This window comes from Hevea brasiliensis, chromosome 9, assembly GCF_030052815.1.
Source record: "Hevea brasiliensis isolate MT/VB/25A 57/8 chromosome 9, ASM3005281v1, whole genome shotgun sequence".
Classification (NCBI taxonomy): domain Eukaryota; kingdom Viridiplantae; phylum Streptophyta; class Magnoliopsida; order Malpighiales; family Euphorbiaceae; genus Hevea; species Hevea brasiliensis.
The window spans coordinates 14,132,982-14,160,089 of NC_079501.1; the positions used below are offsets into that span (position 1 = coordinate 14,132,982).

Here is a 27,108-nt window from a genome sequence, read left to right on the forward strand (position 1 = left end):
AAATCTAAGTACTGAAAGGTTTTCTGAGCCAAGCATTTGCAAATAAACATGTATGTTCATGGTAGAATTGGGAAGCGCACACGTGATTATCTAAGCCCAAACCTTCTCCGTTGGTATCTTGAAACCCGAACAGATTAGAATGCTTTCGTGGCCAAAGGCTTCAATATTTTCAGAAAACGGGACGAATTGAATCTAAAAAATTTATAATTTTCCCCGTGACAACCAATACTGCAATTCTTTTTATAACAATTAGAATGACATTGGATTATACATTGTACAGGAAAATTAGCAACTTTTCAACGGTGAAAGGTAGCACTTGAAAAAAAAAAATTCAATAATTACTCCAGAAATGAAAATTTGGAATCAAATGGTTTTACAGTATCAGTAAGTTGGCCAAGTTTTTCACCAACTTGCACAACCTAACAACATTTGATCCAGTGCATTGGAGTACTGCAATGATTTTTCAAACATGGTTTAACAATTATCCAATCTCTTTCTCCTATTTGTGTATTGCAAAATTAATGTCCTATCCAATTATTATAATTTCCCATTTTTGCTTTTAGCTTTAAAAACCACAAAATGAATAGCATGTGTCCAAACAGGGTAATATGCCAATCTGAAATGATATTAATAGAAATGCCGAAGCTAAAACAAGAAAATTGATGGCGTGCCATAAATGACCATAGCCACAGAATTCAACCGAAACCATCCAATTCACATAATAGAACAAAAATTATACCACCTAACAGATAAACAGCATATAGACTGCCTAGCAAGTAACAGCGTAAAAACTCAATCAAACAACCCAGCGACAAAATCATCATCCGAGTCTTCGGCAGGCTCTTCTTTCTCTTCCACCTTGGCTGCAGCAGCTGGAGCAGCAGCACCAGAATCAAAAGCTGCAACTGGAGCTGCAGCGGCAGCAGCAAATTTGCTTGGATCCTGAAAATTTGCAATTCAAGTAATTAGTTAGTGTAACAAAAGAACACTGAGACAACAGGAAAATCAAGCCAAAATTTATCACAAGCTGTGCATCAAAAGCAAACCTTCAAGTATTCTTTCACTTTCTCTGCCTGTGGGAAAGAGTATTCTGTTGCTACAGAAACTGAAAGAACATTCTTGTATGCATTCAAGAACATGTGGGGTGCAGCTGCAATGGTTGGAAATGAAATGGACAGAGATAGGGAGGCGATCATGGTCACGCCAGCAGCAAACTTAGCCACAAGATCATCCTCTGTGAGATCAAGCACCTCAGGGCTGAAAACCGACCCATTGTCATAAGCAGAGAGGACAATAAGACCATATGAGAACGGTCGTATTCCAAGCTTTGAGAGAAGGGCAGACTCAGATGAGCCCACCTTTTCACCCTTCTTAATGAGTTCCACAGGGGTAATGATTTCCACAGTACCCTTGTTAATCTTGGTTGGGATGTTCAGCACCTGGGACGTGCAGCGTGAGATTAAAGCAGACAAAGAGAAAAGGAAAAAACAAGAAATGAATATAAACCTGAAAGAAGGATGTCTGGGAGGGATCCAGTCCAGTGTTCCCGGGTGGGACGACAACATCAATTGGAGCAACGAGGCCAACACGTGCAGGAGCTCCCACCTTTTAAAGTTGATATATAATTTGAGGAGCAGCGAGAAATCAAGGATTATCATCCAAAAAAATCTCTACAAAAATTTTCATTTAGAATGTAGATAACACATTCAGACATGCACATCATAAATGTATAAGGTAGATTTAGATTAACCAAATCCAAGCATGCAGTGCAAAGTTACATTTGCACAAGGACAATGAAGGCTTTTATTGCGAGGAATAATTGTAAGACGTACTTAAACCCATTTAAATCCGGAAGCAGTGGTCTAATTATCTGGTGGATGTGAACATTTAAAAACTATGTAATTGATTAAACTAAGAAATAATTACCAAGAACTATAAATAAGCAAGCAACAAATGATTAAAACATTCTGATACCTTGTACTTAGCAATCTCTTCTCTAACTTCCTTCAAATCACCCTTGGTAAAGATCAATCCCACATTACCCTGATTCAAAAATCCAAATACCCAAATTGTTAACAAGAAGTATCGATACATGCACATCACTTAAGAAACGGAAATGATCATACAGCAGTCATCCACGCAATAAAGAGCTTACCAACAGAAACCCATAACAATTTTTTTTTTAAGAGGAAAAGGCAGCTTAAAATTGGAAATGTAATATTGGTGATTAAGGGATTATAATTATCATGTGACACTATAAAAACAATAACAAGAAGAATACTATATTATTTACGTATCCCAAGCAATACCGTAGATATTGTCGAGTTCCATTCCATTTCCACCAACAGAAGAAAAAAAAAACCGTGAAATAACAAGAAATATATCCAAGATAAAAAGTTACTAAAAATGGAAGCTTACAACAAGCAAAGGAACGAGATTGTTGAAGGCATTGTTGCCAGTTTTCTCAGCATGGAGCCTAATGGAGCGCTTCATCATGGTGTTCTTACCCATAAGGATAATGGAGTCGCCGCGCAAACCCTTTCTTATGTTCTGGAGCTGGTTGGAGCCCACATTATCGGCGGCGACGATCAGAATCTGGGAGTAGTCATCTAGGAGACGACGGAGTTTCTGGTCGTAATGGGTCTTCTTCTGAGCTTTTGTTTGCTTGATAGCCATTGTTGGTTGATGATCTGGAAAGAAAGCTCGAAGGCTGGAGACTGGAGTGGTGAACCCTAGGAGTAGGTTGGAGATTGTTGCATGGATATTTCACATTTACAAGGGTGTTTTTTGGGCTGCAAAGAATTGTTCATTTTGGATTGGGGCCCACAATATCATCTTTAGGGTCTCCAACGTCATCAAAACACACTTGCTGGTTCCCCCCTTTATCATTATTATTATTATTATTACATTTCCTTCCTTTCTTCGCACAGCGCACGTGATTAAACTCTTTATACAAAGCTGACAAAATTATTATAACAAATGAAGAAAAATTCTATAAAATTAAAAAAATATATATTTCATTATAAAATAAAAGAAAAAAGAGCTTAATACTGGTGAAAATGCCAACGGCAACTTTTTTTTTTTTTCTAGTTTTATATTGGAATAATATATTTTGTTTGAATTTTAGTTAAATGAAGACAATTGAAAAAAATGAGTTTTTTTTAGGAATAAAAATGTGTAACACCCCAAAATTTTAAATTTTATGAGCATTTTTGGTATTTTAATTTTATTTAAATTTTAAGAATTTTTTTGAGATTTTTCGGATTTTAAAAATCGAGTTCGATTTTCCGAAAAAATAAACTTTAATGATTTCTAAAAATTAATTTAAAGACCACGTGGTAAAACTAAAAATATATTTGGAGTCTACGTATTTTTCTGAGTTTTCTGGAATTTTTTCGGAATTTTTGGACCTCGTTTTCGGTCCCGAGGCAGAGTAAAAATTCAAAATTTTGTATTCTGAATCGAACCGGCCGAATCGAACCGGACCGGATCGGACCGGTCGAATCGGACCGGCCTTTTTCCTTCTTCCCTTTTTCTTCCCCGCGCGCGTCGTCCCTCTCCCTTTTCTCTCTCGTTTCTCTCTCCTCCCCACCCCCAGCCGCCGGCCAGCCGCCGCCCAGCCCCGACGGCGCCTGACCCTCCCGGCCGGCCACGCCCAAACGGCCGAAAACGCGCAACGCCCCTCTGCGCCGCTTCGACTTCCTCCAATCCGCCGATCCGGCCACCAATTGGACCGGGTCTTGTGTCTAAAATCATCTACTCGGCGAGAGCTTTCCATAGACACCAAGAACGCCGAAATCCATCGAGCGGTTTGTCCGATTTTTGCTCGGGAAGATTTTAGCCCATTTCGACTTTTGGGCTAGATTTCTCGAAAACCGTGAATCCCACGAGAAAACCGAGGCCACCAGCACGCTCCATTCGTCGAGAGCTTCGCAACGACATAAATTTCGAATTTTTCCGACATCGTTTTTCGGTGGGTCCCACGGAATTTCGCAGTGTTTTTCTGAGCATTTAATGAGCTTAGAAAATTCTGAAAAATTTATGTACTAACCCCCGTGTTATGGGCTTCGTGTAGGTATCCTCAATTCGCGGAAATTAGACAGTTGACCGGGTCTGTGAAATTCCGGCCAGACAGACCCGTTACCGGAAAAGTCTCCGAATTGGACTGAGGTTTTGGCTAGCCCCCCATTGTCAGACGTCCCGAGCGCGTTCCCGAAGTCGGAATCGGCAAAGGTAAACCCGAACCTTGCTTTTTTGTAATTTTCTAGTGCTTAAATAGGATTAAAAATCCATAAAATATTCGTGGTAGCTTAGAAAATTATGATTCTTTTTGCAATAGCTTAGTAATATTGCTAAGGACCGCGGGGCAAAGTTTTAGAATTTTTAGAGCTGATTTGGGCAGTTTTTGCAAAAATGGTCAATTATAGGGACTAAATTGAAATTTTACAAATTGTGATGGATGATTGATTTGATGGGCCCAGGAGGGGCTGTGTGATATGATTGAGTTGTGGATATATGGATTGTGAGTATAGAAGTGTGTTTTGAACCCTTTTGCAGGTTGGGTAGGTCCTAGATATAGGGGAGACTCTGCCGGATTTTCGGCACGACTTAGGACGTATTGGTCTTTTTCGTTGTTTGTATTGAGTCAGATTGTATTAAATAATTGTAATATAATTGTCAGGTGAGCCGGGACAGCCTTCTTCCTCCGCCCAGCCGCCTCAGTGACCATCGTCAAGTCTGTGAGTAAAATATTAATTTTAATTGTAATTTCGATATTATTATATGTTCAGCATGCCCATGCATCACTTATATGCATATATTTATGTAGTTAAACTCTAGGCACGATTTATGTTGCATTCATAACTGTTGATGTGCCATGGATGTTGTTGCGGTAATTTGGAGCAGTGTGCGTGCGTTGGCGTGCGTGTGATGTGGTGTGGACTATGGATAGGACAGCGATCCGGCTGAGTAATTCGCTGGGACCCGATCCTTCGAGGGGTAGTCACGGCTTGAGTAATTCGCTGGGACCCTCGATTTGGTTATTAAGTGGAAGTCCGAGCTTGAGTAATTCGCTGGCACCAGGTTGGATTTAAGAGAGCTGTATAGGGGATCAGCTCCCATATGTTATGATTGATACTACAGGGTGTGTGAGTGCTCCAAATTACCTTTTTGATGTTATGATGTGAAAATGTTGTTGATGTTGCATTTCACTATACAGGGTGCATTAGTTCTAGATAGTTATAGAGATTATGGTTAAAATTGATATTTTACTCTCTGAGTCGAACGCTCACTCCTGTTCAATATTTTTTTCAGGCTACAGGAGGATTTTATTTTGGTTAACCTGCTTTTCTCCCTCGCAGGTCAATTATTACTGTTTGTATAAACTTGTTAAATCTTAGAATTTCCGCATGTGTTAGAAATGTTATTTGATTTGGGTCTGTAAACTAAATTATTATTTTGGGACCTGTAAACTTAATATGCTATGCATGTTTGATGGATTGGATGAGGGAGCTGAGCTCCCATTTATTATTATGTTGATGAGTATGTGAAGGGTGAGCTGAGCTCCCCAATTGACTATATATTGTGTTTACAGGTCGGGTGAGTGGAAAACTCCCCGTTGGTAAGTCCATTTTATGGCCGGACTCTGTCCGTTTGTTTTCTTGATATTGGGCCCAAATGGGCCTTAGAGTTGGGTTAATGAACAGTTAGGCTTACTACGGGCCTCGGGGGCTTTAGGCTGGCCTGTGTCCTAGTCTTGGTCGGCCCATAGGTTGGGTCGTGACAAATGTGGTATCAGAGCTTAGGCTCCAGATTCTTAGGGAATGTTTGTCTAAAGTGTTGGGAAGAGTCTACTAGGAGTCACATGCGGAAAAATAGGGTCCACATTCGTCTTGCATTGTCGTCTTTGCTTCTCGTTTCTGCTCCATATATTATGTATAAATATGAGTCTATAGAGCTATGTAATGTGCAGTTTTGAATTTTGTGGGCTAATGCTGCTGAATTTCAGGAAAATGCGTAGAAGCAGGAGAGCTGCCACTGCACCAGAATCAGATGTGCCCGACGAGGTGTCGGCACAGGATGAGGCGCCTGCCCCGAGGAGGCGGGGTAGGAGGCCTAGAGCTGCTCAAGTAGAAGAGCAGCTACCCACAGTTCAGGAACAGTCTTTCATGGCACAGGGTCCCATGGACCCCATGGCAGCTACTCTAGCCGATGCAGAGAACCATCGACATGATGGCGCGATATATGGTCCACCCTCCACAAGAGCGATCCACCGCACCAAGAGGGAACCTTACAAGCAGATCATAAATTTTAAGAAGTTGGTGCACGGTACTTATGATGTGTCGACGATGCATATCGGTTTACGGATTCCTGCAGACAGCAGAATGTAATTGACTGATAGAAGATTGATAGAGTGTATGCAGCATGTCATGGGGCCTATGCCTAGACAATGGATGAATGACTACGTGTTACCCCGGATGGAGGGTTTGACATGGGCTCAGTTTGTGGAACTGTTCATTAATTGGTTTGTGCGTAAAGCTTGAGATCGAAACAGTGGGCCTTTGAGGCCTTAAGACAGAATGGCAGTGCAGAGATGAATATGCTACGCAATTTCGAATTGAGCAGATATGCCCCTACAAAGTAGCTACAGAAACTATGAAGGTGAAGAGGTTCCTAAAAGGGCTTGACAGGAGGTATGCAAACCTGGCCATGATGTCTGGTCAGTCTTTTGATGTGGTGGTTGATCGAGCCAGACAGATTGAGATTAGCTATGCTGCGGATGACAGTGGAAGAGCAAAGAAAAACAGAGCAGAGGGTTCTCGGTGTCCCTTCCATGGGTACTCCGGACGGTGGTGGCGAGGTAATTACAGAGGAAAGGGAAGGAGAAAGAGAAGTGGTTTTAGACACGCACCACGAGGATTCGCACTGTGTACGGATCCAGCGGTGGTCACGATTGGGTACAGTAGCCTGGTGCAGTTCAGATCCTCTTTGGCACCGTGTGCACAGTGTGGAAGAGGACATTCAGACCTTATTTGATGGGGTCGAGTATGCTTGGTGTGGCCAATCGGTCACTTTGCTAGGAATGCCCCATGTTCACGAGCCACGAGATGGGGTCACAGGTTACATTGCGAATGTTCCTCGACAATTGTATTCGGTGCTTCCAACATGGCGGCCGATTCGATGGCCAGGCCGAGGACAAGGGGGACGTGGATTTGGAGGCGGATCGGAGGTAGAAGTCGATCGTGGTTAAGCCACTCAGGGTAGGGGTCAAGCTCGAGTTTTCACCCTGACCCACCAGGATGCTCAAGCTTCAAATGCAGTTGTGGCAGGTATTCTTCTGGTCTGTTCTTATGAGGCTCGTGTTTTGATAGATCCGGGTGCTACGCACTCATTTGTCTCCCCTGTGTTTGCCATGAGGTTGGGTAGAAACCCTACAACTTTAGAGTGCCCTTTGTCAGTAGCTACCCCACTTAGTGACAACATAGATGTAGATATGGTTTTTCCGGGTAGCCCGGTGGTAGTGGATGGAAAGATCCTCCCAGCAGACTTGGTTCCTTTACCAGTAATGGATTTTGATGTAATCCTGGGGATGGATTGGCTGTCAACTCACTATGCCACTTTAGACTGCAGGAACAAAAAGGTGTATTTCCACATACCTGGTGTGGAAGAGTTTAGCTTTGATGGTGACAGGAGCGTGGCTCCATATAATTTGGTGTCAGCAATTAGTGCTAGAAAAATGTTGAGGCGTGGATGCCAAGGGTATTTGGCATTGGTGAGAGATACATCTGTAGAAGGTGTCAGCATGGAAAATGTTCCTGTTGTCAGAGAATTCATGGATGTCTTCCTCGAGGAGCTTCGGGGTTGCCACCGGGGAAGGAAATAGAGTTTTGCATTGATGTTGTCAGGGTACAAACCCCATATCGATGCCACCTTACAGGATGGCACCAGCAGAATTGAAAGAGCTGAAGGAGCAACTACAGGAGCTTTTAGACAAGGGTTTTATACGTCCGAGCACTTCACCTTGGGGCGCTCCTGTTTTATTTGTGAGAAAGAAGGATGGGTTATTGAGGTTGTGTATCGACTACAGACAGCTGAACAAGGTCACCGTGAAGAACAAGTATCCACTTCCTCGGATCGATGATTTGTTTGATCAGCTCCAAGGAGCTAGATTCTTTTCCAAGATAGACCTGCGATCAGGCTACCATCAGTTGAGAATCAGGAATGAGGACGTGTCCAAAACGGCTTTCAGGACAAGATATGGTCATTATGAGTTCTTGGTGATGTCTTTTGGACTCACTAATGCACCAAAGACCTTCATGGACTTGATGAACAGGGTGTTCAAGCCATTTTTGGACCGTTTTGTCATCGTATTCATAGATGACATTTTGGTGTACTCTCGGACCGAGGAAGAACACGTGTGGCACTTGAGGATGGTGTTGCAGACGTTGAGGGAGCACCAGCTATATGCCAAATTTTTAAAATGTGAATTTTGGCTAGAAAGTATCTCATTCTTGGGACACGTGGTTTCTAGTGACGGCATTCAAGTGGATCCCAAGAAAATTGAAGTCAGAATCGATTGGCTTAGGCCTACAACAATCCGAGGTGCGAAGTTTTCGGGTTTAGTTGGCTACTATAGGCGTTTTGTACAAGATTTCTCCAGATAGCGGCTCCCTAACTAAGTTGACCAGAAGAATGTTCCATTCATTTGGACAGATGACCGTGAGGTGAGTTTCGGAAGCTTAAGGAGTGTCTAACCACCGCCTCGTGTTGACACTACACGTAAGTGGTGAAGGATACACCGTGTATTGTGACGCCTCGAGTTGGCCTAGGGTGTGTCTTGATGCGAGAATGGAAAGGTAGTGGCTTATGCTTCAAGGCACTGAAGAGGCATGAGCGTAACTACCCCACCCATGATTTGGAAATGGCGGTGTAGTCTTTGTACTAAAAATGCGGAGACACTACCTGTATGGTGAAGTGTGCGAGATATACACCGACCATAAGAGTTTGAAGTACATCTTCCAACAGAGGGACTTGAACTTGAGACAGAGGAGATGGATGGAGCTTCTGAAAGACTATGATTGCACCATCCAGTACCACCACGAAAGGCCAATGTTGTAGCAGATGCCTTGAGCGAGAAAATCTTACAGCGATTGGCGCACATTTCAAGAGAGAAGAGACCATTGATTCAGGAGGTACATGAGTTGATGGATCAAGGTTTAATCCTAGATCTTTCGGATGAGGATATTGTTGGCTCACTTTTCGGTGAGGCCGGACTTGAGGGACAGAGTTAGAGTTTCCCGGCCACGAGACCAATAATTGATGAAGATCATAGAAAGAGTACAAAGAAGGCGAAGGTGGTGAGTTTGGATTTGCCAATGATGGCGCCCTAGTGCAAGGTTCTAGGATATGTGTGCCCGATGTGGACAACCTCAGGAATGAAATCATGCGAGAGGCACACTACACACTGTACAGTGTCCACCCAGGTTCCACCAAGATGTACCATGATGTGAAAGATAGCTATTGGTGGAATGGCATGAAGAGAGACATAGCGGACTTTGTGTCCAAGTACTTGACTTGTCAGAAGGTGAAGTTTGAACACGAGAGACCGTCGGGAAGCTGCAAGAGCTCCCTATCCCGGAATGGAAGTGGGAAATGATCACTATGGATTTTCTCGATTGGGTTGCCTCGTACACGCGAGGATATGATTCGATATGGGTAATTGTAGACCGCTTGACCAAATCAGCTCACTTCTTGCCTCAGAAGACTACATACTCGTGGCACAAGATGCCCTCTACATTCGAGAAATAGTCGATTGCATGGAGTTCCGCCCATAATATCCGACAGAGGGCCCCATTCACTTCTCGATTTTGGAGAAAGTTGCAGGAGGCACTTGGCACAGCTTGAACTTCAAGACGGCTTTCCACCCTCGCATGCACGGACAAAGAAGGACAATCCAAACATCGGAAGACATGCTTCGCATGAGTGTCTTGGATTTTGGAGGTCAATGGGATGAGCACTAGCTTTGGTGGAGTTTGCCTACAACAACGATTACCACTCCAAAGATAGGGATGGCACCCTATGAGGCATTATATGGAAGAAAGTGTAGGTCTCCTCTGTGTTGGACGGAAATGGGGGAAGCGAAGATGCATGATGTAGACCTAGTGCAGCACACTTCAGAGATGGTTCCCTTTAATCGTGGAACGATCAAAACTTTCAAGATGCGTAAGAGTTATGCAGACCCCAGACGGAGGGATGTGGAGTTTGCAGTGGGCGACTATGTATTCCTGAAGGTTTCTCCAATGAAGGGAGTCATGAGATTTGGAAAGAAGGGCAAGTTGGCACCTCGGTATATTGGACCTTTTGAGGTTACGGATAGAGTTGGAGCAGTTGCTTACCGGTTGGAGCTACCACCCAACCTTTCTCACGTTCATCCCGTGTTTCACATCTCCATGCTCAGGAAATACATTCCAGATCCTTCTCATGTACTGCAGCCGGATGTGATAGAGCTAAAAGAGAACTTGACATTTGAGGAGCAACCTGTAGCCATAGTGGACTACCAAGTAAGACAGCTAAGATCCAAACAGATCCCTATGGTTAAGGTTTTGTGGAGGAGTCAGTCAGTGGAAGAGTGCACCTGGGAGTCAGAACGGGACATGCGTAGCAAGTACCCTTATTTGTTCAATGTATAATCATGTGTTTTATTCTGCCTTGTGTAAAATTCGAGGACGAATTTTCTGTAAGGGGGGAAGAATGTAACACCCCAAAATTTTAAATTTTATGAGCATTTTTGGTATTTTAATTTTATTTAAATTTTAGGAATTTTTTCGAGATTTTTGAATTTTAAAAATCGGGTTCGATTTTCCGATATTATAAACTTGAATGATTTTTAAATATTAATTTAAAGACCACGTGGCAAAAGTAAAAATATATTTTGAGTCTACGTATTTTTCTGAGTTTTCCGAATTTTTGAATTTTTGGACCTCGTTTTTCCGAGGCGAGTAAAATTCAAAATTTTGTATTCGAATCGAACCGCCGAATCGAACCAGATCGATCGGACCGGTCGAATCGGACCGCCTTTTTCCTTCTTCCCTTTTTCTTCCTCGCGTCGTCCCTCTCCCTTTTCTCTCTCGCTTTCTCCTCCCACCCCACCACGCCGGCCACCACTTGCCCCCACCGACGTGGCCGCCGCCACCTCCCAATGGCACGGCCGCCCAAACGGCCGGAAACGCGCAACGCCCCTGCGCACCTCTTCGACTTCCCCGGCCAAATCCGGCCGATCCGGCCACCAATTGGACCGGGTCTTGTGTCTAAAATCATCTACTCGGCGAGAGCTTTCCATAGACACCAAGAACGCCGAAATCCATCGAGCGGTTTGTCCGATTTTTGCTCGGGAAGATTTTAGCCCATTTCGACTTTTGGGCTAGATTTCTCGAAAACCGTGAATCCACGAGAAAACCGAGGCCACCAGCACGCTCCATTCGTCGAGAGCTTCGCAACGACATAAATTTCGAATTTTTCCGACATCGTTTTTCGGTGGGTCCCACGGAACTCCGCAGTGTTTTTCCGAGCATTTAATGAGCTTAGAAAATTCTGAAAAATTTATGTACTAACCCCCGTGTTATGGGCTTCGTGTAGGTATCCTCACCGCGGAATTCGGCGATTGACCGAGTCTGTGAAATTAGGCGACAGCACTGCACGGAAAAGTCTCCGAATTGGACTGAGGTTTTGGCTAGCCCCCCATTGTCAGACGTCCCGAGCGCGTTCCCGAAGTCGGAATCGGCAAGGGTAAACCCAAACCTTGCTTTTTCATAATTTTCTAGTGCTTAAATAGGATTAAAAATCCATAAAATATTCGTGGTAGCTTAGAAAATTATGATTCTTTTTGCAATAGCTTAGTAATATTGCTAAGGACCGTGGGGCAAAGTTTTAGAATTTTTAGAGTTGATTTGGGCAGTTTTTGCAAAAATGGTCAATTATAGGGACTAAATTGAAATTTTACAAATTGTGATGGATGATTGATTTGATGGGCCCAGGAGGGGCTGTGTGATATGATTGAGTTGTGGATATATGGATTGTGAGTATAGAAGTGTGTTTTGAACCCTTTTGCAGGTTGGGTAGGTCCTAGATATAGGGGAGACTCTGCCGGATTTTCGGCACGACTTAGGACGTATTGGTCTTTTTCGTTGTTTGTATTGAGTCAGATTGTATTAAATAATTGTAATATAATTGTCAGGTGAGCCGGGACAGCCTTCTTCCTCCGCCCAGCCGCCTCATTGACCATCGTCAAGTCTGTGAGTAAAATATTAATTTTAATTGTAATTTCGATATTATTATATGTTCAGCATGCCCATGCATCACTTATATGCATATATTTATGTAGTTAAACTCTAGGCACGATTTATGTTGCATTCATAACTGTTGATGTGTCATGGATGTTGTTGCGGTAATTTGGAGCAGCGATGTGCGTTGGCGTGCGTGTGATGTGGTGTGGACTATGGATAGGGCCAGGCGATCCACGGCTTGAGTAATTGGGACCCGATCCTTCGAGGGGTAGTCACGGCTTGAGTAATTCGGGACCCTCGATTTGGTTATTAAGTGGAAGTCCGAGCTTGAGTAATTCGGCACGGAGTTGGATTTAAGAGAGTCAGATAGGGGATCGGCTCCCATATGTTATGATTGATACTACGAGTGTGTGAGTGCTCCAAATTACCTTTTGATGTTATGATGTGAAAATGTTATTGATGTTGCATTTCACTATACGAGTGCATTAGTTCTAGATAGTAATATAGATTATGGTTAAAATTTATATTTTACTCTCGAAGTTAACGCTCACTCCTGTTCAATATTTTTTTCAGGCTACAGGAGGATTTTATTTTGATTAACCTGCTTTTCTCCCTCACAGGTCAATTATTACTGTTTGTATAAACTTGTTAAATCTTAGAATTTCCGCATGTGTTAGAAATGTTATTTGCTTTGGGTCTGTAAACTAAATTATTATTTTGGGACCTGTAAACTTAATATGCTATGCATATTTGATGGATTGGATGAGGGAGCTGAGCTCCCATTTATTATTATGTTGATGAGTATGTGGAGGGTGAGCTGAGCTCCCCAATTGACTATATATTGTGTTTACAGGTCGGGTGAGTGGAAAACTCCCCGTTGGTAAGTCCATTTTATGGCCGGACTCTGTCCGTTTGTTTTCTTGATATTGGGCCCAAATGGGCCTTAGAGTTGGGTTAATGAACAGTTAGGCTTACTACGGGCCTCGGGGGCTTTAGGCTGGCCCAAGTCCTAGTGCCGGTCCGGCCCATAGGTTGGGTCGTGACAAAATGAGAAGTAAAATTATATAAATTTTGGTATGAAATTAATTTTTCATATGTTTTATAAAGGATGTAATTATTTGCGTTCTAAATTTTTTTAAATCCACTTTATTTTATTAAATGAGTAAATGATTTTATAATTTCTCAGTCAATTATATTAAAATATAAATGGTTTTCATCATATTAAAAACTTGAAAGATATTAAAATGGGAATAATTATTGAATAAAAATATTAAGTAATCGTACTTTTAATCAATTTTTTTCGATAAGTAAACTTTAATTACTCCCTAATATTTGTTATATTTTTATATATTTAATTTTTTTGTTATTTAATAATTATGTATGTCTTAAGTTTATCCTATATAATTGAAATAAATAATGTAATTTATAAATTAAATTGAAACATAAATAACATAAAAATACAATTGCAAAAGAGTATAAATTATCAACAGATAAAAAAAAATTAAAAAAAAAGAAGACAATTATATAGTTATGTTTGGCAAAACCATTCGTCTCAATTTGAAAAATCAGCACTCATAGTCAGCAGCACACAGTGTCAAAACAGTCAAAACCTCTCTCTCTCCTCTTTCATGGCCGAAATTTCTCACTTTCACTTCTCTCTCTATGCTTCTGCCTCATGCTCCTCAGCCATGGCTAGAACCCTAGCCGCTACTCCACGTCAGCTGCCGTTAACTCTGTCTTTCCCTGCATCTTCATCTGTTAAATTTAACGGAAGAGTTTCAAGCTCAATTTCATGCTCCCTTCCTCTAGCTACATCGACTTCTCGTGCCTGTACGCTCAAATGCTCTGCCTCGGCGTCTCAATCATATGGTACTTACTGTCGTAGTTGTGGATGTGTTCTTATGTTTCTTTCTGCAGTTTGGTTGGTCAGAGTCATTCCATTGGTATCAGTTTGACATTTTCTTCTGTTTGGTTGCTGAGAATTCGAAGATAGGAAAAACAAAATTCAAAATTGGAATTTCGGATTTTTCACTTGATTCCCAACTGAAATGACTGTTGCAACCCAGCTAGTTCAATTGTTAAAATATGTCTGCTTTCTGAGAAAATGTGGCTGTAGGATAAAAAAGATTAATAGAAAATTTCAATTTTGTCCTCTGCTTGCTGATTTGAAGAAAGAAAGAAGTAGACTTTTTGTGATTTTTATTTCATTAAAATTTAATTTTGCGACCAATTTAGAATCTGTTCCTATCTTAGCATAGATGGAATAGGTTCAATTCAATGGATGCTTGAATTATAATTTTTACCAAATCTTAAGAAGTGAAAGGTTTTGTTCTTTTAAACTTTAATTTCGTATTCCTGTTCTCAACGACCAAATGTTTTTAAAATGTTCCATCTTGCAAAAGCCTTTGTCATAATAGTTTAAGACAATGCTTGACTACATGTGTTGATTTATGATGTTTCATACTTATATATGTACATATTTGTGCATATTCACATGCTTATACTGTGTATAGATATTTCTTTTTTTTTTTCACGCCTCTGCATTTGGATGCACGATTCTGTTTTGCCTTTCATCAATCGGGTATACTTTAACCATTGTGTTTGGATTTCTTCCAGCCTATCAATCAGAAAAATTTCTAGAAGCTTCCAAGAAGGGAAATTTAATTCCTTTATACCATTGCATATTATGTGATCACCTCACTCCAGTGCTTGCTTATCGCTGTCTGGTTAAGGAAGATGATAGAGATGCTCCAAGCTTTTTATTTGAGTCAGTGGAGCCTGGTTTGGATGCTTCCACTATTGTAAGGACTTAAGTTTTATTTTCCACAGATGCATTTTTTCTATATATGCTTATGATATGTGTATGCTTATATTTACCTTGGACAATTATGTTAGGGGCGATATAGTGTTATAGGAGCTCAACCGAGTATAGAGATTGTGGCTAAAGAGAACATGGTTACAATTATGAACCATTATGAAGGACAGAGGACAGAGATGATTGTGGATGACCCGATGGAAGTTCCTAGGAGAATGATGGAGGATTGGACTCCCCAACTTGTTGACGATCTTCCAGAAGTCTTTAGTGGTAAAATACATAGATATGTATTATACTCGATGTATTCATAATTTCATACTATACTTTGTGTGTCACTCCTTCCACTTTAAAATCTTAAGTTTTTGGTCATTGGGAAGGTTAGCTTCTAGAAATAGAGTTGCATTTGTTATCTGATTGAATGGAGTCTATGTATTATTCATCTATGCTTTCATTTTATTCCCAAGTTCTGGACGAATCAAAGGATATTTGCTGTTGGACTCTTTTGTTTTGTATACTTCTTTTATGCTATGTTTTTTTTTATCTCTGAAAACAAATGTTAAGTTGGCACAGCGTTGCATGAATATTTACTCAAGGGGTTTTTATTCACAGAAATACAGACACAGTTCTCACACTCTTCTCCAATTTAGCCCTAAAAATGTGGAGGCTTTATCAAATCGGTGCTAATATAATGATATGATCTTTTCATGGGCAGGGGGGTGGGTTGGTTATTTCTCATATGACACAGTGCGGTATGTGGAGAAGAAAAAACTGCCTTTCTCCATTGCCCCACCAGATGACAGAAATCTCCCTGATGTCCACCTTGGCCTTTATGAGGACGTTATGATATTTGATCATTTGGAGAAGGTACTCTTTTGTTGACTCATGAACCATTTTATCATTTTAAAGCTGATTTAGGCTGTAGCTCTTTTCTCGTTACAGTTGTTTTCATTCCAAATCTGCATATTTTTGTCATCTTTCCCTCTTTAGGAACTTGTGGCTTTGCTGACATATTTGTGATAGCTTGTTCCTGACTATGATTATATTTATTTAAATCATATTTTCTCCTTTTTTTGAAACCTTTGCTAATAAAATTTAATGAATAAAACTTGTGTGCTCCATAATAAGAAATGATTAAAAGAAACAAGTGAATTTTGTAATAATTTCATAACCTCTTTCATATATATATATATATATATATTAATTTTTTTTAATTTTCCCCCTCAGAAAGCATATGTTATTCACTGGGTGCGATTAGAACAATATACCACCGTTGAGGAGGCCTTCGATGACGGAATGAACCGGTTGGAAAATTTATTATCTAGAGTGCATAATACGGCTACGTGAGTAATCACTGTTTTGTTTTACCTAGTGTCGCTCCATTCTTCTATTGTTTATCCTAAAAATTTGATATCATAATTGTAATTCAATAATCAATTCCAGACCTAGGCTAGCTGCAGGTTCAATAGAGTTGTCAACTCGTCTCTTTGGCCCTAAATTAGAGATGTCGAGCATGACAAGTGAAGAATACAAGGCAGCAGTTTTGCATGCCAAAGAGCATATCCTGGCTGGCGATATTTTTCAGATTGTATTGAGTCAGCGTTTTGAACGTCGTACTTTTGCAGACCCATTTGAAATATATCGAGCTCTGAGAATTGTTAATCCAAGTCCATATATGGCTTATTTACAGGTATTCTTACTCTCCATTAAACCTATTTGTTTGAAGAGTTTAGTCAATTATAACTTTCTGAGCATTTGGTTATATGATCCTCGTCATCAGGCTAGAGGGTGTATACTTGTTGCTTCTAGTCCAGAAATTCTCACACGTGTGAAGAAGGTAACTATAACAAAGCAGTGATGAGTTGGGCAATTGTTGTTATGTTCTTTTTATTTGTTTCCCATTTATTTTTGCTGTTTATTGACAGAATAAAATTATAAACCGACCCCTTGCCGGGACTGTGAGGAGAGGAAAGACACCTAAAGAAGATAAAATGTTGGAGAAGGAACTTTTGAACGATGAAAAACAATGTGCAGAACACATTATGCTAGTTGACTTGGGAAGGAACGATGTGGGAAAGGTTGGTTCTCCTTTATCAGGATGTTTTACATACATTATTTGTTGCTGAAACTAAAAAACTATGCAAGTAATTGAGAATAGTATCAAATGGCACTGCTTAAGTGTTTCAGATTACAGGCATGATCATCTTATTCTGTGTGTTGTCCTACTAGTTGTATGGATGGTCATAAATATGTAGCTAAGGTAGATTGTTCATGCAGGTCTCCAAAGCTGGTTCTGTGAAAGTTGAAAGGCTGATGGATATTGAGCGATATTCTCATGTCATGCACATCAGCTCAACGGTATTCATCACTTATTATGAGAATAAAGGTTATAAGAAAAGAAAAAAGAAAAAAAAATGATTTACACATCATTCTTCTATATGTTTATTGCATATCTTGATAAATCAATTCCTCCTGCAAATGCTTGGGATTGAAGTATACCAGTTATGTATGGAAATAAAATTCATCAATATTGTGTGGTTCTATGTTCTTATTCAACTGTTACCATTAGCAACGCAAGCTTTGAAAATTGAACCCCAAATGAATTCATTCTAGATATTTGTGCCCTTAAGAACCAAACTCATATTGTGACACGTAATTCTTTCTTGGTGACTAAGGTGATACTTGTCTCTGCAGGTCACTGGAGAGTTGCTTGATCATTTAACTACGTGGGATGCATTGCGTGCTGCACTACCTGTTGGCACTGTTAGTGGGGCACCAAAGGTCTATCCTCAGGGGTTCTTTTCCATTTCTATTCGCTTGCATTTATGATCTCCTTACTGAAATGTTTTGGAACCCATAAATGATTAACCTCTACCCAATATAAATGCAACACGTATAGTAGATTCTGATCTTGTGGATGGATGGTTCTGTTCTAACTTCTAATACCCTCATGAGGACTGATTGCTTTTCATGGTTCTTACCGGTAGCTCTATTGGAATGCAGGTAAAAGCGATGGAGTTGATTGATCAGCTAGAAACGACAAGGCGAGGGCCGTATAGTGGTGGATTTGGAGGAATTTCATTTTCTGGTGACATGGATGTTGCACTAGCACTCAGAACTATTGTATTTCCTACTAGCACCCGTTATGATACAATGTATTCATACGATGATCTAAACAAGCGGCGAGAATGGGTTGCCCACCTCCAAGCTGGGGCTGGAATTGTGGCCGATAGTGATCCTGCTGATGAGCAGAGAGAGTGTGAGAACAAAGCTGCAGGCCTCGCTCGTGCCATTGATCTTGCAGAAGAATCATTTGTCAAGAAATGATTAAATGTCATGGAGTCTTTTTTGTTGTTGTCGTTGTTTTTTTTTTTTTTTTTTTTTTATATATATATATATATATATATATATATTTAAATGTTCAAATAGAAGTGTTTTATGGTGGACCTCTGGTTCTATTTAGTTTGGTTACTTCAATTATGAAAATAGGTTTCTTATGCATAAAATATAATTAAGTCCTAAGATTTTATTAAACTTACAAATTAATTCATGTAATTTTAAAATTAAATTTAGTTCTTGATATTTTAATAGATCTACAAGTCAGTTCGTACATTAAAATTTCAATTAAGTTGCTTTTAATTTTAATAAAAATAATTAAAATATTCTCAATTTTATTTTTAATCTGGCGATTTAGTGCTTTGAGATTTTATTTTATTATAATTAATTAATGAAATTTGGTTAAACTTATAATTTATTCTTTATAGTTTTAAAATAAAGTAGTTTAACTCTTGATATTTTGATAAATTTACGTATTAGTAATTGGGGATGAGAATTGGTAGGGTATTTGTAAAAATACTCTATCTGAATATAAACGTGATTAATATTTAACTATCGAAATTTATTTTAAATTTGATTAAAATTTATCCTCAATTATCCGAATACGTTGTAAACATGATTATTATTATTCAAATAATACTTGAATCCAGTTAATTTTATATAATTTAATTAATAATTTACATAAATAATATTTTTAATTAATATTTTATATTTAATTAATTATTTATATAAAAAGTTCGAGTAATGAATATCCAACATACAAAATTCGAATCTTTAATAGATATTATTTCTTAAATTTGAACTCATCTCAAATTCAATTATATATTATTCAAATCTATTCTATTAAAATTCGATCGAGTCGTATACTTGTAAATATCTCAACCCATTACCATATCTAATTAGAATCTCCATTGATTCCCTATCAAATTTAGCAAAAATACTCAAATTCTTTATTTCTATTTTCAATTCGAAAACAACTTAATGAATGATGTTTTATTTTATTAATAATTTGTGTTGAAATTCATATTCTATTTTTTTTTATATATAACAATATAATATAATATATGAAAATATTATAAATTGATATATCTATTTAATTAATTATATATTATTAAAATAATAATGAGAAATAATATTTTATAAAATTATAAAAGCTTATTTGTAAATAGTTATAATATTTAAAAATTAATTTATAAAATATGAATAATTTTGTAATTAATTAAAATTTTTAAAGACCTTAAAGTAATTAATTAATATTTTTAATTATTATAATTTAAATTTATTTTTCTTTTAATTTAATGGGACACACATTAAAAAAGTTTGAGATTAAATTATTAATAAAATAAAATCACAAGTACTAAATTATTAATAAAATAAAATATTAGAAATTAAATTATTTTCAAATTGAAAATATATTTAAGGGTATTTTAATCATTTTTACTAGAATTAAGGTAACTTAACTGAAATTCTTGTTATAGGGATGAACTTGTAGATTTATTATAAATTACTTGATTTTAAAATTATAAATATTAAATTCCAAGTTTAACTAAACTTGAAGGACTAAATTGCAGTTTATTCTTTTTTTTTTTTTTTTTTTTCCAGGGGTTGGCAATGACCTCGTGTATTAGTTACCGATGTCAATTGGTTGGGGGAAAACTAAGGAAACGAGGTTTGAGGGCAAAGATATGGGCAGGAGCTCCTGTCATCGTCTGTTGAAAGTGATTGAAATTTTCCAAGTGGTGAAACATGTAAGAAAAATCTTTTTGTTTAGAGGGTGGTGGGAGTACGTGGAAATGGGGATCAACCAGAGAAGACCATAAAATATTCAGAAGTATTAAGTTGATGGATTGGAACAGGTACCTGAGACAATTTCCATCTTGATAACGCAAAAGATGAAGGCCCCTACCGGTGATTCAACCAGAACAACTTTTGGAGGCAGATGGGGTTTTATTTTTGGTTTTCCTTCTCGTTTAAGTGTGATGGCATGGCAGCCCAGTTCAAGGCATTCTTTGATGCAACGCATGAGCTATGGTCATCCGAAGCACTTGCTGGCAAACCTGCTGGAATCTCCTGGAGTACTGGTTTCCATATGAAGGCCAAGAATTTACAGCGTGAGTTCACTCATTCTTTAGCTTCTGCCAGAAATTCATTTTTATTTTTATTATTTTTGTGTGGTATTATGATTTCTCCGTTTCCAGGAGCCACAGAAAGCTAGTAGTCATTTCATATTTGATTTATCTCCTGTTTGCAGATTAACAGCCATAACACAGTTAGCACATCATGGTATGCTATTTGTTCCTCTTGGTTGCACGTTTGGCAGTGATAATGTTTGAGATGAATGAAGTAAAAGGTGGCTCTTCAAATATGTTGCTGAGATAGCCAAAAAGATCAAAGGGCCCTTTGACCTAACTTAAAATAGTAATACTGCAACAAATTAAGATGCCACACATCTGCCAGTCAATGGCACAATTCTTGATTGAGAAGTAAAGCAAACAATTTCTTTTCTTTTTAGCTAGTGTGGAACTGGGGTTCATTTTTATTTTTAGATCTATGTGGTGATCTGAGTGCTGCACATGCAAAAACATGATGCAGGCTGCAGTCAACATCTGCCCTAAACTAAATTTGCAAGTTGGCAAATTCAAGTGGGTTTATATTTCATTTTGTTTATCAGAAAGATTAATTTTTGTTTTGTTGAATTAGGGAAATGAATTTAATATGGCGTGTTAAAGTTGAATCGAGTCTAGACCTTGATTTATAAAATAAAATGCAGACATGCTGAAGGTGTGATAGAGTCTGGAATGAGCCCACAATTTGGAGAAATAAGAAATACCAAACTCAGACAAATTATGATTCCATGAGAAAATGAGGGTTCTTACCATTATATTTGTTTAATGTTAAAGATTGAGTTGGACAAAATACTTCTCGTCTCCGTACTAGAGTACAGTTTCTTTTAAACTAGAAAACGACAGCGTTTTTGATATTGGAAAAAAAAAAACAAAAATAAGGATTAAAACGAATGAATTGCCGTTGGAACCTAAAAAAACCAAAAGCAAAAACTCTGCACAAGTCCACGTCTCTCTCTCCGATTCATCGCGCACAAAAATGGAGAGGTTCGTGCGAGCCTGGACAGGTCAGGACCCAAACCCTGACGATTACAGCAATATTCAGTTCTGGTCCAACCCTGAGCGCTCCGGTTGGCTCATGAAGCAAGGCGATTACATCAAGAATTGGCGGCGCCGCTGGTTCGTCCTCAAGCAAGGCAAACTCCTTTGGTTCAAGGACAACAGCGTCCTTAGCTCCTCAATTCCTCGCGGCGTCATCCCCGTCGACAATTGCTTGACTGTGAAAGGCGCCGAGGACATCCTGAATAAGCCTTTCGCCTTTGAGCTTTCCACCAGCCAAGATACCATGTATTTTATCGCCGATTCCGAGAAGGAGAAGGAGGAGTGGATCAATTCGATTGGAAGGTCCATTGTGCAGCACTCAAGGTCTGTCACTGATTCCGAGGTTGTTGATTACGATAGCAAGCGGTAATTTTGAAGATATTTGCTTCTGTTTGTCGTATAAAATAGCACTCTGCTTCTTGTTGTACTCGTTGTTGTTTGGTGTTATATATTCTGCGTGTGTTTGTTTTATGATTGTAATTATGGTCTGTCTTGTTTTGCTTTCTTTAAATGGAAGGCTATTTGGTTATTTATCGCTTTTTGGGTTTTCTTGCGTGATTTTGCTGTTCGTTGAGGATTGCTCTGATACCATTTGCATTTCCTTCATTTGATTCGGGTTTTTTTTTTTCTTTTTCTTTTTCTTTTTTGGACTCAACTATGTGTGTTTCTATTGTTTTGCAATTTCAATACGCATTTAGTTGTTTGGTTTATTATTAAAGATCAAGGGGTGAATGATTTACCCTAATTGGTTACAGAGATCCTGCTTTCTTGTTAGTCTATCAAGTCCATAAAGAAAAGGTCTTCGTCCAGGGATCACGGTATTTATAGACCACGCCTATAGGTATAGGGTTTTGCTAAAATTTAGATTTTAAGAGGTAACAAAGTTTGGTCCTTCGGAATTTCTTCATTTAGCAGTTAAGAGCTACCCAATTTCATGCATGGTGGTTTCTATCTTGTTGCACAGATTCAGTCCCAATAAGTTCATTCCTGATGAAACGCAATACCATTGCTGCATCACTCATGTCCATTCAGTCTTTTGGGTGATTCAGCAGAGCACGACTCTAGTTCTTAAGATTGAAATCAAGCACTCTTGCATTTTGTTTCTGTTCATGCAAAAACTGGCTGGGATTTCTGTTGCTAGTTGAGCCATATTCTTCACTATCCTCCGTACAAGTAGCGGATCTTCTATTCCAATTACTTGTTCTGGCAAGGCCATTTTTGTGAAATTTAGGTTCAGACCATCTGTAAACATGTCATCAGTAGGTCTCTTGCCCATAAACATTTCCAAGAACGGTATCTCATGGCTGTACATATCTCAACTGGGGGTTGCCTCACTTCCCATGGCATAATATGCAGTTTCACACTTAACTTTTAGTAATCAATATGTAATTGTTATTGAGCATAAGTCATGAGTTCCACAATTAAAAGTTTGTGATAAAACGAGAACAACCTTTTTCAGGAGTAAGATTACAGTTGTGAGTTTTTCATTATTTTACACCTAGTTCATAATGCATTTGCTTGTCACGTTCTGTTGAATATCAGAAAGATTGAAGGAAGCCATATAGGACTGATTTGACACCCAACAAATGCATGATGAAAGTTTGGAAACTTTTTAAGGATGTATTCCGTGCTTCCATTTGGGGGGGTAAGCCGCTACGTTTTGCTGGAAATTGTGACTTTTATTAAGGGTAAATTACAATGAAGTCTTTAAGGTTTAATAAAAATTATATATTAGTCCTGGTGTAAGTTTGGTAACGATCTGATTCTTAAATTTTATTTTCGTTAACAGTTTGGTCCTCACATTTTATTTCTATTTAACAAGTTGATTCTCAAAATTCACTAGTTAAAGGAACTAATTTGTAAATGTGAGACTAAATTGTTAACGAACATAAAATATAAAGATAAAATCATTGCTAAACTTATACCAGAGATTAATTTGTAAGTTTTAGTGAACCTTATAGACTTCATTGTAATTTACCCTTGTATTAATAGGCAAAAATAAAAAGAGAAGAAAAGCCTGGAGGCGATTAAACAGATGCATTGACGAGATTTTCTCTCCCAGGTGGTGTGATGCCTGATATTTGAGTCCTCTCCATCACAAGTGATTTCGCTTTTATTGAGAGGTTGGCTATTGAACTGGGAAGCTTTCTCCAAATTGATTCATAAATAGACCGACTTCAATCTGCTACGGTTAGTGATAGAACTTAGAAAAGCTAGATCATCATCTAACCCCGACTCCCAAACTATTGTTACCCAAATTTAGCCACCAGAGATTTTCGAGGCCATTAAAATGAATAGACACTTTTCCTGTAAATAATTACCGGATATGTCCAATTCCCCGATCTTTGAAGCGTTGACTAATGAATTTGGGATAGAAGCAGAAAGATTGTTCTTTCCAGTTATGAAAGTTTCCAAGTTTGGAAGGGTGAAGGCGAAGTTTTGATTCAGTTGTAGCAGAAAATTGATGTTATAAATTGAAAGAGGAACTGAGCCTGAAAAACTGCTTTGACCGAGTCCTAGAAATATCAAGCTTCTAAGTTGAGCCAAGGTATCAGAAATTCTCTCTTGTAAGCTAATCGGTTTTAAAGAAGTTAACTGGAGATTTGAAAAATTCACAACGGAAGCTAAGAGTCCTGTTAGGTAATTGTCAAAAATGCGGAGCTCCTCAAGCTCCACCAAGGAATGGAGATGCTCATATATCTTCCTGAACATATTGTTTTTACTAGCATCAAAGTAAATGATTATTGAAGGAAACAGAATTGTTCCAGGAGTTTGTGAATCCTAAGGGATCATGGAAACAAAATTGCAAATGTCTCTCTAGCCCTTTTGACAAGAAGATGACTATTAAATTATTAACAAGTACTACTATCATGTGCTTATCATTCCCATTGTCGATCGCTTGAAGTTTCCTTTCGAACGACTTTGATTATACAACCAGTAGTTCAGACCGTAGAGAAAAACCCAATTGCCTTTGATTTTTCAACACTGTAATAACACTTCAACAGCCCAAATTAGACGGCACTTGTTTTCATCGAGTTGCAACAATAGACTTTCCAGGTCGTGATTGTTGATTTTATTTATGTGGGCTCTTTAATGTATCAAGTACACATTCGCTATGATATAATCCAACGCGATATTATGCAATCAAATTAAATTTTATTTCATTGTTCTATGGAATTTTTGTTTGATGGCATTTAATTTTGTTTGATTACATTCTACTAAACATGTGTTAAGGTTTTTTCTTTTTTCTTTTTTCTTTTTTATTTGTCGGCTTTGATTGAAGTTAAATTTAAAAAATCATAATCTCAAAGAATTTAATAATTCTTTTGGTTACATTTCAAATAATTATGTTGATATAAAAAGTAAGAGACTGATAAGCTAATACACATTAGAATTAGGGCTGAGCAAAATTCGGTTAAAATTGAAAAATTAAATCAAATCGAATCAATTCGATTTAATTGGTTTGATTCAATTTGATTCGAACCGAATGCTCACCCCTAATTAGAATCAACCCATTGCATCTGCATATTTCTGAAGATATTTCCACATATTTGTCAGTTATTAAATAAATTTGTTCGTCTTTTTTCTTTAATAGGAATCAAGGGGGTGGGTTTCAAACCTTGCATGTGAATGATTGGCTTATCTGAAATGCATAACTAATTCATCTATAAAAAAACATTAAGTTAGTTGAGTATTGAATAATGTGCATAAGAGGTCAGAATGTGAAGTATGAGTATTTATTATTGGCAAAAAGCTAAATATGAGTCTATAATTATACAAGTGCTTAAAGTATTTTAGAATTTTAATGAGTCTTTTAATTTGTAAGAATTATTAAATAAGTTATTTAAATTTTAAAAATATATCAAATAAATTTTTTTATTATTTTAAGGATAAATAATTTTTTTAGCCTTTAAAAATAGTTAAAAAATATTAAATTATAATTTATTTTTAATATAAATTCAATTATAGTTGTGCATGAAAATTTTTTAGTACATAAAGTCCTCGTTAGTAATTATGCATATCTAATTTACAACATTATGATAAGTATACATTTCATTTTGAAGTAGATTGATAAGTTGTTCTTTATCAAATGATTTGAGAAGCTTTTCTATAATTTCATCGATTTTGTCATAGTATCTGTAGAGAAGCTCTTAAATCATTCGGTAAATAACAACTTATCAATTTGCATCATGATGCACCAGATATCTACCAAGATATTATAAATCAAATATTTAGAAAATTTCTAATGAGAACTCAGTGCATTAAAAAAACTTCGTGCATGACTTTGACTGAATTTATATTAAAAATAAATTATAATTTAGTTTTTTTATCGATTTTTAAAATTTAAAAGATTTATTTATCTCTAAAAGTATTTAATTTATTTTCAATAATTTAAAAGAAATTACTTGATCTTTTTAAAAATTAAATAATTTAATTTAATTTTAAAAATTTTAAGAATTATATGATTATTAAACATAACTTAAAAAGTCTAAATCAGTCTTCTACCCTTATCATTCCATCAAAGAAACTTTTAACTTTTGTGGAATATTTATTTATTCAGTATACATAATTCCAACGCCACCATCCCTTTTTCCTCCTGCTTGATAATAAGTGTCTATTTGACTTTTTATTTGAAAGTCTTAAATTATTTTTTTAATTAAAGTATTATTTTAAATATTATTAAAAAAATAATTTAAAAAAAAATTATTTTATTTAATTAAAATTTATAAATTTAATTTTAAATTATTTTTTTATATTCTAATTACTATATTTAAAAAATATTTTTTTAATAATAATTTTAATAACAATGTTAAACAGCTTTAAATAATAGCTTATAACTTGTACGTTTCTCATTCTAAATAATTTTGCCCATTATTTTATATGTGATTAAAAAAATGTTTAGAAAAAATTATTTAATTTATTATTTTAATATTTTTATAATTAAAATTTATTAATTTTAAATTTTAATTTTTTTAATTAATGTATTAAAAAAAACTTTTTAAATAGTAGTTTTAATCGGCATGCGAAACGGCTATCCATCAAAAGCCCATTTCAAGAAATAGAATTATTATTGTTATATTATTATATATAACTAAAACAAAAAATCTTTTTACGATTCTTAAGAAACAGTAAAAGGACATTTTTATCCTACTAAAACAAACAACTTTTTTACTGTTTGTAAGGAACAGTCAAAGGATAATTTTACCTTTTTCATTTTTATTCTTTTTTTACTTTTATTTTAAAGAAATTTAATAGTCTCAAAATCATAACATATTATATATATATATATATATATATATATATTATTTCCCTTTTCAAATTTTGATTTCAATTTTAATTGTTTTTAAATATTTAATTATTGTTAAAAATAATTTTATTTACAATAAAATAAATTAATTTTTTACCTATTTTTGATTCTTTATTTTCAATATCTTAATTTTTTAAAATATTTTTTTTGTTAAAAATAAAAACTTTCTTTTCAAATTTTTAATGGTATATTTTGAAATCTTTTGAA

At 37.0% G+C, this 27,108-nt stretch overlaps 3 protein-coding genes, 1 long non-coding RNA gene and 1 pseudogene across 6 annotated transcripts; 4 read left to right on the forward strand and 1 right to left on the reverse strand.

Annotated features, from left to right (window-relative positions):
• Nucleotides 1-616: 616 nt before the first annotated feature.
• Nucleotides 617-2,737, reverse strand: LOC110649009 (60S acidic ribosomal protein P0-like). The gene is made up of 5 exons (XM_021803404.2): nucleotides 2,419-2,737; nucleotides 1,975-2,043; nucleotides 1,507-1,605; nucleotides 1,047-1,439; nucleotides 617-942 (listed from the first exon to the last, which is right to left on the reverse strand). Exons 1-5 carry the CDS (start codon nucleotides 2,674-2,676, stop codon nucleotides 793-795), a joined length of 969 nt encoding a protein of 322 aa, XP_021659096.2. The 5' UTR covers nucleotides 2,677-2,737; the 3' UTR covers nucleotides 617-792.
• A 980-nt stretch (nucleotides 2,738-3,717) lies between these two features.
• LOC131183367 (uncharacterized) lies at nucleotides 3,718-5,542 on the forward strand. The gene is made up of 3 exons (XR_009151481.1): nucleotides 3,718-4,233; nucleotides 4,682-4,739; nucleotides 5,314-5,542. It is a non-coding gene; the product is annotated as an uncharacterized LOC131183367 (long non-coding RNA).
• Nucleotides 5,543-13,841: 8,299 nt separating this feature from the next.
• On the forward strand, nucleotides 13,842-18,498 carry LOC110649007 (anthranilate synthase alpha subunit 2, chloroplastic). 3 transcript variants are annotated; one of them, XM_021803403.2, is made up of 11 exons: nucleotides 13,842-14,150; nucleotides 14,898-15,082; nucleotides 15,177-15,366; nucleotides 15,809-15,960; nucleotides 16,321-16,436; nucleotides 16,537-16,783; nucleotides 16,874-16,930; nucleotides 17,019-17,171; nucleotides 17,371-17,451; nucleotides 17,788-17,874; nucleotides 18,097-18,498. In XM_021803403.2, the coding sequence occupies exons 1-11, from the start codon at nucleotides 13,910-13,912 to the stop codon at nucleotides 18,418-18,420; spliced, it is 1,833 nt and encodes a 610-aa protein (XP_021659095.2). In that variant the 5' UTR covers nucleotides 13,842-13,909; the 3' UTR covers nucleotides 18,421-18,498. The 3 variants fall into 3 exon arrangements, with proteins under 3 accessions (XP_021659095.2, XP_021659094.2, XP_058009010.1); XM_021803402.2 differs by having other exon boundaries at nucleotides 16,537-16,930; XM_058153027.1 differs by lacking the exon at nucleotides 16,874-16,930 and having other exon boundaries at nucleotides 13,853-14,150.
• Nucleotides 18,499-20,063: 1,565 nt separating this feature from the next.
• On the forward strand, nucleotides 20,064-21,302 carry LOC110649004 (probable NAD(P)H dehydrogenase (quinone) FQR1-like 3; annotated as a pseudogene).
• Nucleotides 21,303-21,445: 143 nt separating this feature from the next.
• LOC110649010 (pleckstrin homology domain-containing protein 1) lies at nucleotides 21,446-22,122 on the forward strand. Its single transcript, XM_021803406.2, has one exon. The coding sequence runs from the start codon at nucleotides 21,532-21,534 to the stop codon at nucleotides 21,961-21,963; it is 432 nt and encodes a 143-aa protein (XP_021659098.2). The 5' UTR covers nucleotides 21,446-21,531; the 3' UTR covers nucleotides 21,964-22,122.
• Nucleotides 22,123-27,108: the final 4,986 nt, after the last annotated feature.